Below are 18,675 nucleotides of genomic sequence, written 5' to 3' on the forward strand. Positions count from 1 at the left end.
GCACAAAATTCATGCACCTTAAGTTTCAAAACTACTCACATTAAGAACACAAATCTGATGCACATTAAGCACAACACTCACACACATTAAGCACAAAAGTCACGCACCTTAAGCCCAAAATTCACGCACATTAAGCACAAAACTCATGCACCTTAAAGTTTCAACAATAACTCACATTAAGTACACACCCACGCACAATAAGCACAAAACACATGCACCTTAAGCACAAGACTCACGCACCTTAAGCACAAGACTCACACACCTTAAGTACAAAACTCACGCACAATAAGCAAAAAACTCAGAACACACTCACGCACATTAAGCATAAACCCCACATGCCTTAAGCACAAGACTCACGCACATTAATCACTCGCACAACCGCACGGGAAGCATTCAATCGCACCTGAACCTTTCAATATTCAATATATATATATATATATATATATATATATATATATATATATATATATATATATATATATATATATATGTATGTATATATATATACATACATATATATATATATACATATATATATATATATATATATATATATATATATTGGAAAGAATTTAAATTAGTAACAATGAGGTTAAGGGTTCATATCTTATTTCAAACAAAATACATCAATTTGTAAAAAATATTATATATTTAAAAAAATATAACAAATTACGGGCCTAGTCCGGCATCGGTCCACAAGAAGCCCGGTACCAGGCCCAGCACGGGACCGTCCCTGAATACTATGGGCCTGTGGGCGGGTCCCGAGCTTTGCTGACTGAGGCCTAGGACCGGCCCAAGTTTATGCCAGTTCTACTTGCGGGAGTGAATAGAATTGCTAGGTGATGCTACATTTTCTGGGATATTTGGAGTCCTTTGATCCTATTACATCCTATTTCGATAAAAGATAAGAGCAAGTACTAATTGTGGTTGCCTTTGTAGAAAAGAGCAAAACATTGTTATTTACATGGCATTCCGGCAACAGTTCGGTGATTGGAGCATATCTTGACATAGGAGTGTCCAAATGAGGTGATTCAAGTGACATTTGAACAGCAACTTCAAGAGCTGCAACTTTGATAAAGATAAGAAGAGCAAATTCCGACCCACGCATCGTCCTTCGCGCGTGTGAAAAGTGCGTGGGTCTAGAGCAGAAAGTTCCACGCATCTTCCCCACACGCATGGGTCGGGCACGTGTATTTTGCACTTCGCGGAAATTGCAGATTTCAGCTTATTAAATGGCTTGTAGGGGGATTATTTCAGGGGAAATCACCATTTTCCATTATTAGATAGGTTTGTAGCTTAGTTTTACACACTTTCTCTCTAGATTAGGGTTAGATCTAGCTAGACACTCATTGCCCAACAATTCTTGAAGATTGGATCTCACATTTGAATTGAAGACTTGGTAACATTCTCTTTCTTAGCTTTCAATTCCATATTTGTTATCTTCAATTTGTGTTTTTAATCTATCAATGATGATGAGTTGCTAGACTTCTAGGATTTGGATTGGATTTGATTTGTGATTGTGTATTTATACTTTGTATAGATTAAATGATGAGACATGATGTATTGCTTGATCTTGAATGGCTATGTTGTAGAGGTGTGCATATAGATTCTCTTTCATTGAGAGCTCCAATGAGAGAGGAGTGTGAGAGTGGCGGAGTTGCAAGAGATTGCACTCTCCTTAGTCTTGCCCTTGCAATTCCCGTCCTACGATCCAAGAGGGCTAGGCCCGAGAGGAGAAGGTAAACCGCCCACCTAGATTTTGCTAGAATGCCTCACCCGACTTAGGACTTGAGAGACTAAGTCCTACGTAACCTATTGTTGGTGCCATATTTCTCCCTAGGTTAGTCTTGCCTTGCACCATCTCTTGTCAACCTTGAGACCAATGAATGCATGATCATGAATCATTTCCTTCTAAATCCCCGTTTTATATATTTGCTTATTTCCTTTACTTCCTTGCCTTCCATGCTTGCATCAATAATGTTCTTATACCATCCCCTTGCACCTAGTTCACTTTTGTTGAGACATTGTGACAATTGATTGTCCTGCATTTTGCTTACTTCGATTTGCCATCCTTGAGTTCGACACTCGGGGTTCCACATCTCCGTTTATACTTTCCCATCCACCACTTATACTATAGCTTTATCAAAATGGCGCCATTGCCGGGGATGGCAATAGGTGCTAAGTAAAGTGTGTTTACGTACTATGACAATCTAGGAGTCACTAGTATAGAATGGACAATACGCGTCCAAGCAAATGGACAATATATACGCGTCCAATATAAGCAAATGGGACATGCTCTCCATCTGAGTCCAGAACAATTCAACAATAAATGCAGCAGGCAGAAGAGAATCAATGAATTCATGGAAAAGAAAGTAAACAAGTGACTAATGTATGGAGACTGCAAGTAACCCATTACTTTACCTTTAGCCATATTGTTGAAACAGTCTATCTATTCAGAAGCATTAAAGCTACGAAATGCTCTCCTTTTCAGCCCAGGCTGACTCTGTATTCATGATATAAACTTGATATACGTCTTTGGAGATCAAAGATGGATAATACAACAAGTAAAACATCCAACAAAAGGTAATCAGTCAATGAGAAGTTGAATAAACCTAAAGAAAATGTAACTGACTTAAGTGGTTAGAGTCATGACTCATGAGTCGTAATGGAGTAATATAATTGGTAACATCCGTAGCACATCTTTTTAAAATGGTTTGTCAAGCTATAGAGTATATTGGATGTTAATTAGCTACCATCAGATTGAAGTTGCAACTACTGTATTTCCAGCTAATTTTGCAAGCTGCAATGACAATTTTAAAGCCCTTACAACCTAAAACCAAGTGAATGTCATACTGATGTGCAAATTCAAGCAAATTTATTAAAAATCAACTGTATGGCTCCAATATGTAAATGTGGAAAAGAGTTGAATGCATTGCATGCCATCCCAGCTGAAAATTATAGTGCGAATCAATGTTATATTTTAATTAGACCTATGTAAGAATCACAAATCTGATAGAAAATGGAATCACAAAGCTACATGCTTTTGTGTTATCAGAAGCAAAGAACCATGAACTTATACAAAAATATGTTCTTACTCGCTCTAAAGGGAGGAAAAATGCAGAGGCACTCGATGACTTGCTACCAGCATTCAAAGCAACTGCTCTGCCCTGCCAGTCAATTACAGGAGAGCCACTTGAACCCCCTTTTGTCCCAGATGCAGCCTGTGGATAGGTAACGTCCAAAGCTAAAATTTACCTGCTACTAGCTAGTATATAAAATCAACCAGCATATTATTTGAGATATAATAGAACTTACATCACTAGCATTAACACCAGAAATTTAAAGGAAAAGTAAGGGTAACAAATTTGTAGAACTTTGCATTTAAAGGAAATTTAAGGAAAACTAATGATTCAGTGCTCACCTACAGCAACCTTCGTCAATCCGGGAAGATCAATGAGGGTTAAGTTTACCACTGCAAAACAAAAACCCATTTCATAGTGAGGGGATTCAAAAGTTTTGTGCTTAAGGAAAATGTACATAAAAGATATACGAGAAATCCAGTAATAGATAGGAAAAAATAGCTAGTGAGTTACAAAGAGTTACCCTTAGACAAATTATTTTCTTAAACAAAGAGAAAGAGAGAGAGAGAAAAGAAGAAGAAGTAGGAGAAAGCAGCTCAATAGAAATGTTACAAGAAATGTAGTTGCCATTTTGCCAAATGTAACCGTGTTTCAATAGTAGCTACATGCTGTGAGCTATCAACTCTACTGTTATTACTATTGCTCCTAGGAGAATAAATGCTCAGGTGAATTGGGAAATTTGAGATTTGTTTTGTCTTCCTGTAATGCGATCTGTCTCATCTGCAATCTCTTGCCTTACAGTAGCTGCATTGTCATTAAAGAATTATTAATATAAAAAGCATACAAGATATGGGTCAGATGGATTAGATTTTCTTTGATGATAAATGAGTAACCGAAAATAAAATAAAATCAATTCATTAACCAGATCAAAGTTATTATCTGGTACAATGCATATGCTTGATTGTAAACCTAGGGAATATTTTACAAAGGAAATTCTTTCAGATATCATTTAGAATTTCAAGATATTTGATTTATTGTAGCTTGCTTCATGCATATATAATTATATATACCTCAAAATTATACAACCAATGTTACAGAATAAAGAAATAAATAAAATCACTAGAGAAAAGGAGAGAAATATATTATGGAGTACTCTTCAATTTCTACTTACCAAAAACAGAAAATCTTCTTTTAGGAGCATGAAGAAACTCTGCATATTCAGCCCCTCCCCCAGTCTTATGGAGTTGCAGCACCAATGGCCTCCTTGTAACAATGCCCACTACTGAAAATTATGGAATTTCCGACCACCTAAAAATGGTCTTAAATTAAGTTAATACCAAAAAGTCCAAAAAGTGGTCGGAAATAGCAACAAAGGTTTTTCCGGATACCAAAAGTGGTCGGAACAAGACTTTCAACTTGATTTTAGATCACTTTCAGGTGGTCAGAAATTCCATAATTTCCAGTAGTCGCCTTTGCAGAAAGAAAAAAATTATGGAAATAAAAAAATATACAATAAAGATTCTGATGAGCATAGCAGATGCACACAGCAGAACAGCTTGAGTTCTCTCATAGCTTTAAGGGCATTTGTGTCCTTTCACCATCAGTTAGTTATAATTGGCTTTCCCAGCAGTTTAGTTTAAAAGCTTTGTTTTTCCCTCTCTTTTTTTTTTTTGTAACAAAAACACTATGCTGATCTCTGTAAAACTTTGGAGCTTTCAATCCACTAGAATCTTTCTTTCTTCCTTAATGTGATGCTCCATAGCTCGTCATGGTATCAAAGCTTCGCAGGACATACGCAGCAGCCGTGGTCATGAATGTTAGCAATAATAATATTTATGTTATAGCATATGGTTTATTCTATGTGGTTATTATTCATCTGACTAGGCTTGTCTATTGTATAGGAGATATTTGTGGTAGCTTTCCTATAGGACTCTTCATTGTACTCTCTTTCCTGATCTAATGTGAATTCAGTTTGTTCATCTGGTATCAATTAGCGTTAGGCTAGGAATCCTATTATGTGTTTCCTCTCCCACCACACCATGTCGACAAACTCTTCTAAAAGAACCGTTACTACCACCACCGCCCCAACGCAACACTCCGGGACCTCCCTAAATGCTGTGCACCATTTTGTTTCGATTAAGCTAAACAATCGGAACTTTTTATTCTGGCGCACCCAGATTGTTCCATTCTTGCGTGGGCAGGGCCTCTTAGGCTTCATCGACGGCAGCTCCTCATGTCCTCCGGCGACAGTTCCCGCGGCGGTGCAACCTGGCGACTCCGGCACCACCGTAGCAGGGTCAACCGTAGATAACCCAGCGCACACCGCTTGGGTCCAACAGGATCAATCGATCTTGTCTCTCATGATCTCATCGCTCTCAGATGAGGTTATGCCTCTGGCGGTTGGTCGGGAGACTTCCAGAGATGTTTGGCTCGCAATCAAAGAATCGCTAGCATCTTCCACGAGGGCTCGGTGCCTCAATTTGTTGGGGCAATTCCAGACACTCCGGCAAGGCAGTATGACGGCCTCGGAGTATCTCGGCAAAGCCAAATTGCTGGTCGAAGCTCTCTCCCTCGCCGGTCACAATCTCACCCTCGACGAACAGGTTCTCTACGTGCTGCGTGGACTCCGGCCGGAGTTTCGGGCGTTAGCCAGTGCACTCACTGTGACTGGAAAGTCGGTGACCCTATCCCAGCTCGGTGATCTTTTGCAGGCGTAGGACTTCATTCAAGGCGATGATCTCTCTGCGATGGATGCTGGAAATAGCTCCTCTCCGGTGGCCCTGTATGCTGGTCGCGGTGGTCAGACCAGTGGGCATGGCGGATGGCAGTCCGGGAATCAGCGCGGGCGAGGGCGTGGCGGTGGATGGCAGAATGGCAAAGGTCGTGGCCGTGGAAATCCTAGGTGTCAGATTTGACGGAGTCACGGTCATACGGTCGTCTACTGCTACAAACGATACACGGAACCTGCACCACATGCCAATGTCGCCGTCGCAGGAGGCTCGCCGGCGGACGCCACTCAACCGGATGCCTGGTTCCCTGATACTGGAGCGTCCACCCACGCGTCGCCAGATGAGCAGCAGGTTAGGCAGTCCGAGCTCTACACCGGCGAAGATGTGCTGAAAGTGGGCAATTGCGCAGGTTTGAATATCTCCCGGGTTGGCCGTACAATTATCCCATCCCATTCCAGAGTATTAAATATGTCTAATATACTATTTGTTCCCAAATTGTCGTTACCCTTATTATCTGTTTATCGTTTCACTAACGAAAACAACGTCTTTTCGAGTTTCATAAAGACTCTTTTTTTGTGAAGGATTGCACTACACAGGAAACGCTTCTTAAAGGCTCCGCGGTAGGCGGTCTATACAAATTGTTGGTGCCTCGGGCGCATTTTGCATTTCTATCGGCAAAAGCTACACCCTCTGTCTGGCATCAACGATTGGGTCACCCTCATAAACAAGCCCTGCAACGAGTCTTGAAAAACTGTCCGGTCACGTCAAATAAAGCCCATGCGTCAGGAGTCTGTACCGCGTGTCAACTTGGCAAATCAGCTCGGTTTCCTTTAGATAGAGTTAGTTCGTCAAGTTTGAATATTTTAGACTTATTGTATACAGACATCTGGGGGCCTTCCCCGGTTATTTCAGATTCAGGCTACCGATATTTTGTTTTGTTCGTAGATAACTGTACACATTTTTCCTGGTTTTATCCCTTACGGCTAAAATCAGATATATATAAAGTGTTTGAATTGTTTCGGGCGATGGTAGAACGGCGGTTTTCCCGTTCTATCAAAGCCATTCAGTCTGATTTAGGGGGTGAGTATCGCCGCCTCCACAAAACGTTTGAGTCTTTAGGCATCACACACAGACAATCGTGTGCCTATACCCACGAGCAAAACGGCCGCGTTGAACGCCGTAATCGACCCATTGTCGAAACCGGCTTGGCCTTATTAGCCGGAAGCTCAGCTCCGTTAAAATACTGGGATTACGCTTTTGAAACAGCAACACAATTAATTAATTGCTTGCCTTCATCAGCTATATCTTATGAAACCCCACACTTCCGTCTACATAAACCCTCTCCACCATACACTTTCTTCCGGGTGTTCGGGTGCAAGCGCTACCCTTATCTTAGGCCATATAATCAGCACAAGATTGAGTACCGCTCTGCACCCTGTGTCTTCTTAGGTTACCCAGTTTCTTTTAGGGGATACCGTTGTATGGACTTAACTACAGGGAAGGTATTTATCTGCCGTCATGTGCGTTTTGATGAATCAATCTTCCCATTTACTTTGCAGACGTCTTTGCAGGTCAATACCAGTCCGGACTCCACTCCCGCATCTTGGGGTGTTGGACCCGTGTTGGTCAATCCCGTGGTTGCCCCGGTTCTTGATGAACCACCCATTGCGCAACAACCGGTGCCTATGGCTATAGAAGGGCCGCCTCAGACTGCTCCCCGACGAGGTCGACCTCCGGGACGGTCTAAACGTCCTTAACCCCCAGTTGAGGATCATGTCATGCGCACCAGGTGCAAAACTCGGGGCACAAACGAGCAATTTCATGCCCTGACCATTACTGTGGACCCCACTTGCTATTCTCAGGCCGTGGGCCATCCGCAGTGGCGGGATGCCATGGATCAGGAGTTCAATGCACTTATGCACAACAATACGTGGAAATTAATTCCCGCAACCCCGAGTATGAATGTTATCAGATGCAAGTGGGTGTTCCGCACCAAGCGCAAAGCCGATGGTACAGTTGAACGGTATAAAGCCCGTTTAGTAGCAAAAGGGTTCAATCAGGTAGCCGGAGAAGATTTTTTGACACCTTTAGCCCCATGGTCAAACCCACAATAGTCCGCATTCTGTTTTCTCTTGCAGTATCCCGCAATTGGGTGCTCCGTCAGCTAGATGTTCACAATGCATTCTTAAATGGACGCCTAGCTGAAACTGTCTACATGAAGCAACCTCCCGGTTACGAAGACCCCGCTCATCCGGGACATGTCTATCATCTGCAGCGTTCTCTATATGGACTCAAACAGGCACCTCGGGCGTGGTTTAACAGGTTGCATGAGTTTTTGACATCAACAGGTTTTTTGGCATCCAAAACCGATGTCTCACTCTTCTACTATACGACAGGGAAATCACGGGTATACTTGTTAGTCTATGTCGACGACATAATCATGATGGGCAACGACTCGGCTTTGATTGACACACTCCTGCATCAGCTATCCACAGCGTTTAAAATCAGGGACCTGGGTACACCCAACTTCTTTTTAGGGATTGAAACAGTGCCCTCGGGAGACGGTCATGTTCTGTCGCAGCGCCGCTATATGAAGGATATCCTGACTAGGTCAGGTATGACAGATTGTAAAGCTCTGGCCACCCCAGCTTCGATTACTCAGCCCGCGTCTCCCTCGTCAACTCCGTTTGAAAATCCGACGCAATATCGTCGCATTGTAGGGGCGCTACAATATCTCACCATCACACGGCCCGATCTCTCCTACTCAGTTAATAGACTCTGCCAGTTCATGCACTCTCCGACGGATGACCACTGGGCATTACTTAAGCGTGTTCTGAGATAAAAGGGACTCAAGACTATGGGCTTCGTTTATCTGCGTCGTCAGCTTCTGATCTACATGCATATACGGATTCGGACTGGGCCGGTTATCCGGTAGATCGTAAGTCCACTAGTGGATACGCAGTGTTTCTCGGGGATAATCTTGTGTCATGGGTTTCTCGCAAGCAGCATACAGTCGCCAGGTCATCCACCGAAGCCGAGTACAAAGGGTTGGCCGATGTTTCAGTAGAGGTTACGTGGATTATTTCTTTACTGCGCGAGTTAGGGTTACACTCCGGCTCCCCTGCCACGCTATGGTGTGATAATTTAGGGGCTACCTACCTAGCAGCCAATCCGGTCTTCCACGCCCGCACTAAACATGTTGAAATTGATTATCGCTTCGTTCGAGACAAGGTGGCTTCTTGGGATTTCATTGTTAGTTTCGTCTCTACCAAGGATTAGCTGGCAGACATCTTCACCAAACCTCTACCAGCACCACGTTTTCAGGCTCTACGAGACAAGCTCAATGTTGTTGCTCTCCAACCTTGTGCTTGAGGGGGAGTGTTAGCAATAATAATATTTATGTTATAGCATATGGTTTATTCTATGTGGTTATTATTCATCTGACTAGGCTTGTCTATTGTATAGGAGATATTTGTGGTAGCTTTCCTATAGGACTATTCATTGTACTCTCTTTCCTGATCTAATGTGAATTCAGTTTGTTCATCATGAATACAGACGGTGGTGGGAATCAAACTCAGGCGGAACATGTGGGAACTTCTTCGAATCAAACTTTAGCGAATCAGATGCAGCGGAATGATGAGTTCGATGATACCTTGTATCTTCACGTCGCTAAAAATCCTAACCTTAGCCTTGTTTTGCCATCCCTATCTGAGATTAACTACGCATCATGGAGCAGATCCATGAGAATTGCGTTAGAAGTGAATAACAAGTTCGATTTTGTCGACGGAACTGTTCTAAGTCCAGAAGTTGGTGATCCGAAGCTTGCATCATGGAAGAGGTGCAATCAGATTGTCTGTTCATGGATGCTGAAATCTATCAATCCTAACATTGCAGAAAGCGTGATGTACCTTGACAATGCATCAGATATATGGAGTGTGCTACAAAAGAGGTACTCACAGTCTGATCCTCACAAGATTTATGAAATCCAGAATGAAATTTTTAAGAGTGTTCAAGGAAAAATGACTATTAACGAATATTTCACCAAGAGCAATTGTAACACCCCGTGTTACGGCCTTTAACCCAAACTAATTATTTAATTACTCACCCTTAAAAGAGAATTAAACTCCCTTAATTAATTAGGAAGGGTCCACCATAAACCATGGACCCTTATCCCTAAAACAACCTTTAGTCCTATGAGGAATAGAATTAGTAAGTCCCTACCATTCAGACCCTAATTAGAACTCTTAGAGATATATATAAGGACATAGAGGCACCTAGAATTCACACCACAATAGATTCCACCACACAAGAATTCCCAAGAATTCCCCTATCACCAAACGTAGGAGAAATCAAGAAGAGGAGATCTTAGAGAAAAGAACCTTAGTAGCCAAGGATTCTAATTAAGGCTAAGAGGTAACCCATGTCTCAACAAAACCTATTTTCCTTGCTATAATCTTCTTCATTGGCTCCTTTGATATGCAATTCTATGTTTGTGTCTTGATAAGTCTTTTATGATGATTATGATATAATCTTGATGTTTATGAGATGATCTTATGTGTTGAACTTGATAATCTTGATGATTATGAGAGGATCTTGATAATTGTGTGTTGATCTTGATAATCTTGATGTTCTTGATTTTAGAGATAAAGTTATGATCTTGTGCTTTAAATATGATTAGAGCCCTATGTTTAATCGTGGATTTCGTATTGTGATGTTCATGGTATATTTGAGTGGGATTTTGCATGTTCGGGTATTGAGTCTTGTTTATGTTTAGAAGTCATGTTAGGATGTATTTAATGTGATTCTTGGTTTTAACACATTACTTGATTACGTGGTGTTGTCGTTTATGTTTAAATGTGTCTGGACATGGTTTCGGGTTCAACGAAAAATCCCAGGACCAATTTATTACGAAAGAGTCTGTAGGGGTAAGTGGGGGCAGGGGAACCCGCGATGAGAGAGGAAATAATAATTCAGTTATTCAGAAAGAGATTACAGGAGAGTATATGTTATCACTCCACTAAACACTCCTATCTAATAGACCAACTAACAGAGACTAATTCTAAGACCACATAATTACAACATGTGTTACATATAATAAAAGCCAATAATAATAGTAACACTAACACACCCCCTCAAGCTCAAGGTGGGTGTTCTACAACATTGACCTTGTCCCGTAAATCCGTAAACCGGGGCCCAGGTAGAGGTTTGGTGAAGACGTCCGCTAGCTGATCTTTGGTTGACACAAAGCTGACTACAAAATCCCCAGAGGCTACCTTGTCCCGAACAAAATGATAGTCAATCTCAACGTGCTTTGTCCTAGCGTGGAACACGAGATTGGCGCAGAGATAGGTAGCTCCTAAGTTGTCACACCATAGGTTTGCTGGTTGTTCAGTATGGAGACCAAGTTCACGTAATAACGAGACAACCCAGGTGACTTCTGCTGCAACATTGGCTAGAGCCTTATACTCAGCTTCAGTGGAAGAGCGGGCGACAGTGCGCTGTTTCCTGGAGAGCCAGGAGATGAGATTGCCTCCAAGAAAAACAGCATACCCACTGGTACTCTTCCTGTCCACCGGACAGCCGGCCCAGTCGGAATCCGAGTAGGCATGTATGGTGCGAGTAGGAGAGGAGGCAAGGCGGAGCCCATAGTGCATCGTGCCCTTGATATACCGCAACACACGCTTGACCATGGTCCAGTGATCATCGGTAGGAGCATGCATGACTTGGCAAAGTCTATTGACAGCATAGCTAAGATCCGGACGGGTGATTGTCAGATATTGTAAGGCCCCAACGATGCGACGATACTGTGTGGGATTCTCAAAAGGTTGATCAGACGGTGTAACCAGTTGAGTAACGGAGGCGGGTGTTGCTAGGGGTTTGTAGTCAGTCATCCCAGCTCGACTTAGTAAGTCAGTCATGTATCGGCGTTGAGATAGAATCATGCCATCACTTGTGCTAACGGTCTCGATCCCGAGAAAGAACCCTGGCGTTCCTAGATCACGGATTCTGAAAGTGGTGGCTAGACGACCGAGCAGGGAGTTGACTAGTGTGGCGTCATTGCCCATCATTATGATATCATCAACGTATACGAGCAAGAATACTTTGGACCCTTCTGTGGTGTGATAGAATAACGACACATCAGTTTTGGATGAAGAAAATCCTGCAGACAATAAATAATCATGGAGCCTCTTAAACCACGCCCTCGGAGCCTGTTTGAGCCCATAGAGTGAACGTTGTAAGAGACAGACGTGTCCGGGATGTGCCGGGTCTTCGTATCCTGGTGGTTGTTTCATATATACTATTTCGGCTAAGTGGCCGTTCAGGAAGGCGTTGTGGACATCTAACTGACGCAGTGTCCAATTGTTTGACACAGCCAATGAAAAAAGAATACGAACAGTAGTGGGCTTGACTACTGGACTGAAAGTGTCGAAGAAGTCTTCGCCCGCAACTTGATTGAACCCTTTGGCTACTAAGCGAGCCTTGTAGCGATCAATCGAGCCGTCAGCGGTGCGCTTGGTGCGGAAAACCCATTTACACCCAATGATGTTCATGGTAGGATCCGGTGGTACCAAACGCCACGTGTCGTTATGAAGCAGAGCGTTAAACTCTTGATCCATAGCCTCATGCCATTGTGGATGTCCCACAGCTTGGGAGTAGCATGTCGGATCAGTCGTTGCTGTGAGGGCCTGGAAATCTTCATTCTGACCCCGAGTCATGTGCCGAAGATGCATGACATGATCACGGTCCTGAGGCTGCCGCCGAGGCCGCTTCCGGGCTCATGTTGGAGCGGCGGGCTCAATGGCCAAGTGTGGCACTTCTTGAGCTAGAGGCACAGGCTCAGGACTGGGGATAAGCTGTTGCGTTGGCGTAGTGACAATAGGTGCAGATGCCCACGGTTGATTAGTGGGTGGTGATTGATTCTTCTGTGTTACACCTGTTTCAAAGGGAAAAATATTCTCGTCAAAGCGAACATGGCGACAGATGTAGGTTTTCCCACTAACTGGATCCATGCATCTGTATCCCCTATAGGACGGTGGGTAACCTAGGAAGACACAAGGGGTGGAACGATACTCCATCTTATGCCGATTATAAGGCCTAAGATGAGGGTAACATTGACACCCGAAGACCCGTAAAAATTGATACGGGGGATTTTTGTTGTATAGACGAGAGTAAGGACTTTGAAACTGTAAGACCGGTGTAGGAAGATAATTGATTAGGCAGGTGGCAGTCTCGAAAGCATAGTCCCAATATTGATGCGAGAAGAGCTAAGCCCGTTTCGACAATGTGTCGGTTACGGCGCTCAACTCTTCCATTTTGTTCATGCGTGTAAGCGCACGACTGCCGGTGATTGATGCCTAAAGACTGAAATGTGACATGCAACTTGCGGTATTCACCGCCTAAGTCTGACTGAATAGACTTGATAGAGCGCGAAAATTGCCGCTCTACCAACACACGAAAGGAGTCGAATATTTTATAGATTTCTGATTTTACCCTTAGTGGATAAAACCAGGTGAAACGTGCTTCCATCAACAAATCCATCAACGAATCCAACAAGGTCTTGGCTACGAAGAAATGGGAGGAGCTGAGTGCGCCAGAATAGAAAATTCCTTGACGTTAATTTTAGGGAGATAAAATGATGAGCTCCCGTGAGTGAATTGGTGGTGCCGCTTGGGGATGAACCACCGGCAGCGGACACTGTGTGTTCAGAGGAATGTTGCGACATTGGTTGGAAAGGGGTGATCGACGGTGTTTTTCCGAGATGAAGATCGAAAGAAGGAAGCGGGAGGATCGTTAATTTGGCTTTGATACCAGATGAGAGAGGAAATAATAATTCAGTTATTCAGAAAGAGATTACAGGAGAGTATATGTTATCACTCCACTAAACACTCCTATCTAATAGACCAACTAACAGAGACTAATTCTAAGAGCACATAATTACAACATGTGTTACATATAATAAAAGCCAATAATAATAGTAACACTAACACCCGCAACCTACCTGCTGCCCCAAATGGGGCCGCCGGCAGCGGGCAGGCGACCGCCTGCCGGGCACCCACTGCCTTATGAGTGCCGCCGGCGGGCGTCCTCCTCCCGCCGGCCACCCGCTAGTTTTTCCAGTGTGGACTTGGTGGTTTTCCCTGTTTGATGTTTCCCCGTGTTCCGTGGTGTCCCATTGGACCCCATTTGTCGTACCCGAGTCTAGTTTGATGTATCGGGTACCGTTCGTAGGATAAAAGAGTCTTGTGTATTGCATGCCAGTTGAATTGGTAACCCGTTGGCCTAGGTGAAAGATGTATGAACCCCTTAGGAATATTCTTAGTATGTGGTTGACCACTCATAAGTTTTATATACACGTTTTCCCCCTCCCTATGTGTTAATGTGGGTTGCATGTGCTTGCTATGTGTTATGTGTGCATGATACCCCAATTGGTTGCGATCAATTGGCTATACGGGCAGTTGGATAGGTTGAGAACCATTGGCTGTTAACCAGGCCGATTGCGATCGGTCAGGTATATATACCTATATTGTATTTTAACGCGTTGGAATGGGTTACCAGCATTTCCGGAGCGCGCTAAAGGACCCGATGCTTAGATAGTTAGTTTCCTTATCGGCCTGCATGTCATGATGATGTAATGTAATGACACTGTTTTGAGGATATTTAGATAGTGTAGCCTGTACATCTGAGTTCTCCAGCTCAGATGTAGCATAACACCCCAAACACTTATGTTTAGTAATGCTCTGTTTCGGGATTAATGATAGTATTGCCTTTATTTCATAAGTATTCAAAGTTTTAAATTTTAGGGGTGTTACAACAATGCTCTATGGCAACAAATGAATGTTTTAAGACCTTTACTCATGTGTAACTATATACCTAGATGTTCGTGCACTCTCATGAGTATAATGCAAAAGATGAGGGAAGAGATTACATAATCAGATTTTTGGAAGGCTTGAATGAAGACTATGAGACTATCAAGTCTGGAATTCTGGTTATGGACCCCATTCTAGATTGGATAAGGTGTTGAATATGGCCCTGAAGCTTGAAAGGAAAATTAGGGGATCAATGATGTTAAAATGCAATGAAATTAATCAGTCCAATGCAGTTTTCAACAATCAGAATCAGGCTGAATCAGAGAAATCTGTTGTGGCAGTCACAGCATCAAACAATAGAAGGAAATTCACTAATAATGGAGGCAAGAATGTGCCTAAATGCACATTTTGTGGCATGCTTGGTCACACAATTGAGAAATTCTACAAGAAGCATGAATATCCTCCGGGATGGGTTGCAGGCTACAAATCCAAAAACAAACATTCCAAGAAACACAGCAGTCATCAAATGCTTCTGTGAGCCAAATAAATGACATATGTATGTCTACTAATCAATTCCAAAAGCTGTTATCTCTTTTGCAGAACCAGAGCCATGGAAATCAAGGCTCAAGTAGTGTAGCTGTGACAGTCACCACCCCTAGGTTCAGATTAGACTTCAAAAGCTCTGTAGAAGTGCATGATGAAGGTATTTTTAATCCTGACATCCTTGTTAATATTGTTCACAATTCACATATAGCATGGATACTGGACTCAGGGGCAACAGACCATATGACTTGTTCATTGGACTATTTTGAAAAATGTTCTGAGGTTCAGGGATTATCTGTTAAATTACCAAATGGTGAAACTGCAAATGTGACACACATAGGGAAAATCTGGCTTGAGAAGGACATATTTTTGACAAATGTGTTGTATATTCCATCCTTTGCCTTCAATATTATTTCTGCTAGCAAATTAACCAAGCAGTCAGGATGAAAACTTGTGATAGAAGCTGATTCTTATACTGTCCAGAGACATCTTGGAACAATGGCTGGTTTTGCTATTGAGGGGAATGATCTATACCAAATTACTGATCCTCCTGCCAAGAAGAAGCGAGTCAATGACTGAGAATAATGTTCAATGTAACAGTTTCACTATGGAACTTTGGCACAATAGATTAGGACACTATCCTAGCAATAAAATTCCTATGTTGAATGGAATAAAGATTGATTCTAATAAGAAACATTGTGATTTTGTATGTGATGCCTGTCATTTTGCTAAACACAAAAGTTCCACCTTCCCAGTTAGCATTTCAAGAACTGATCATTGTTTTGAGCTAATACATATGGATGTATGGGGCCCTTTGCTGTGGCATTTCTTGAAGGTGATCATTGTTCCTAATACATATGGATGTATGACTCAACAAACACAATAATTTATAAATTAATTATGAAAGGACTGAATTATCCTTGAGAAAACGGCATTAGATGGTCAAGTTTAACGGAAGAACCATAGATGGCTAGAAACAAAAAGTAAGAGGACTAAGAGTAATTGATTTAAAAGTTAAGGGAATTCACTCTTGACTGAAAATATAATTACCTGATCCACGACGTAGAAAATCTCTCCTGATAACGCTTTCCAGCACTGATGATTTCCCAGAACTCTGATCAACAAACAAAAATTGAGAAAACAAACTCGCGTAGGAACGATAATGTCCTTGAAGAAAAAAGTGGAGATGCAGGGACCTGGCCTTTAACAACGGCAACTGAAAGAAGGGCTTCCCAAAGGGAGCCTTCACCGCCGTGATCTCCCAAGACAGTGCAGGCTCGTTGGATTCTGGCTATAGCTAAATTCACAAATTGATCCTCGACTTTCAATTTTAACCAATTAAGTCCTTAACTTTGGAATTTTAACACGATTTGGTCCTCCGTCTATTTGACCATTTGTTGACTGTGATTTTTGAGGATATATATGCCCATCGTTGGTTTTTCAAGGTTCCGGTTGCATTTCCAGACCGCACTATTACATTTGAATCTACCACCGAAAGCAATCTACCAAATCCTATCGCCTTTCTTCATCCTCCCTTTGGATTCAATGTAGTTGTGTTCGTACCAGAGCGAAGAAGATGGCGTGTTTCCAAACCGGTGCAGTGTCATCCTAGAGGCCTCCACGTGCTCCGACGAGAGTTGCAGTTTCTTCTGGAGATCGTTGATGACGGCGCGACCGCCGGTGTTGATGCAGAAGTGTTCGAATGCCTGTTTGAAGTCGGGAATGTACGGTATCCATTTGGGAATAAAGATTTTCCGGTCGATTAGGGTGAAGACGAAGAGGAGTGCTCTGACGGCGGAAGAACGAGTAGGCCGATTGTGGTTATGTTTGATTTGAGGGCTTCGCGGGCGATCACCATTAGGTCTTTTGAGAGGTTGATTCCGACTTTCCCTTGCGGATCTTCCTGCTCGTAACGCGGCGGTAGGCTTTATCGTCAGCGTCCTTGTGCGTGCGGACCACGTGTATGAGCCGGTACTTAGCCCGACCCGAATCGCTCTTCTTGTTGGACACGAGAATCGCGGCGCCGCCCAGTAGACTCAGACACAGTTGTTTATGGCGTTGGACCTGATGAAGATTGAAAATTGGGATGTAGCGCCAGCAATGATGAATTATGCGAAGGTGTTTGGGCAGTGGATTGTGTCGTGCAGTAGGTGAAGGCTAGGCGGTGGAGTGTGTCATGGCAGTAGATGAGGGCGACTTAAAGATATGAACTGAGTGTCATTTGATGAGTAACTGAGAACAAAGGAGCGGGATATGGAAACAATGAAGTAGTGAAAGAGGAAGTCATTGCTAGTAGTAACGACTTGTCACGATCCATTGGTTCATATAGAATCCATGTCCTATGTATATCAAAAAACATTCTTTTCGCTAAGCGTATATAATAAAATAGACTGAAAGGGTCCACCCCGAAACCAAGGAGGTACTAGACTGTGTCACGGTAGGGGATCAGGGCGGGTGGCGATGAAATTACATATATATCCTCAGAGATTATGGTCAACAAACGGTAAAATTGACGGAGGACCAAATCGTGTTAAAATTGCAAAGTTAAGGACTTAATTGGTTAAAATTGAAAGTCGGGGACCAATTTGTGAATTTAGCTATACTTGAGGGACCATTTTGGGTATTTACTCTTTAAAAAAATTTATTTATATAATGGAATTTTTATTACAAAAATGCCACCGCCTCCCACATTACGCGTCCAAAGTATAAACTTTGGACGCGTATTATTCGATTTTATTGATGTTTTTTGTACTAGTGAGTGTATCGATAAGAGTTTTAAGGTGCCCATTTTATTTTACTTGTTATCCATTGTATTCCATTGTTCTACCTTGTGAATTCATTGTGTTGTTTTTTCCATCATTTTGTCCATTGCGTTGACTTGTGATTCCACATTTGTTTTTATTTCATTTGTACATTGTGTGCCTTACTCCTTCTCTTCTTAAATATTGAAATTGAAATTGCATTTGAACTAACTTGCAATTACTTTTAGTTGCAAAATCTTTCTCTTGTCTTTGTGCTTTTAATGCTAGATTAATCCTTTGAAGTATGACCTCTCGCGGTTATAACTTTTATGATGATCCTTATGAACATTCCCAACATTACCATTATCCCCACCAACAACATACCCCACCTCCACCCCAACCATATACCTATTCTTACAACCCCCACCATCAAAACCACTATTGCACTCCATCACCACCTCGGGTCTTTGCCTCGGGTCTTCCTCGGATCCCGTGACTTGCAAATAGACGCAGAAAATAAACAACGAAGCAGAGTGGTCTAGTGGTTGGGGCACTAGCCTGACAGCTTGAATGCTTGGGTTTGACCCCCTTGCTTTTAGAACTCTGTAGCCTTTTCTTTGATGGTAGGAACAAGGTTTTTGTCGGGTCCTCACAGACGGTGCCAAAATGATAGTACTAATTTACCTAGATTGTATATGAAAAACAATTAGGTAGTCAAGAGAAATTAGTTCCAAATCCCGTTCATTCGAAATTGTTCTTATGTCTTTTAGAGAGA

General features: G+C 42.5%; 1 protein-coding gene across 1 annotated transcript; it reads left to right on the top strand.

Moving 5' to 3' along the window:
• Positions 1–5,119: 5,119 nt before the first annotated feature.
• On the top strand, positions 5,120–5,797 carry LOC109184327. The gene has a single exon (XM_019334323.1). The coding sequence runs from the start codon at positions 5,120–5,122 to the stop codon at positions 5,795–5,797; it is 678 nt and encodes a 225-aa protein (XP_019189868.1).
• The last annotated feature ends 12,878 nt before the right edge of the window (positions 5,798–18,675 follow it).

The sequence above is a fragment of the Ipomoea nil genome, unplaced genomic scaffold (assembly GCF_001879475.1).
Source record: "Ipomoea nil cultivar Tokyo-kokei standard unplaced genomic scaffold, Asagao_1.1 scaffold1259, whole genome shotgun sequence".
Classification (NCBI taxonomy): Eukaryota; Viridiplantae; Streptophyta; class Magnoliopsida; order Solanales; family Convolvulaceae; genus Ipomoea; species Ipomoea nil.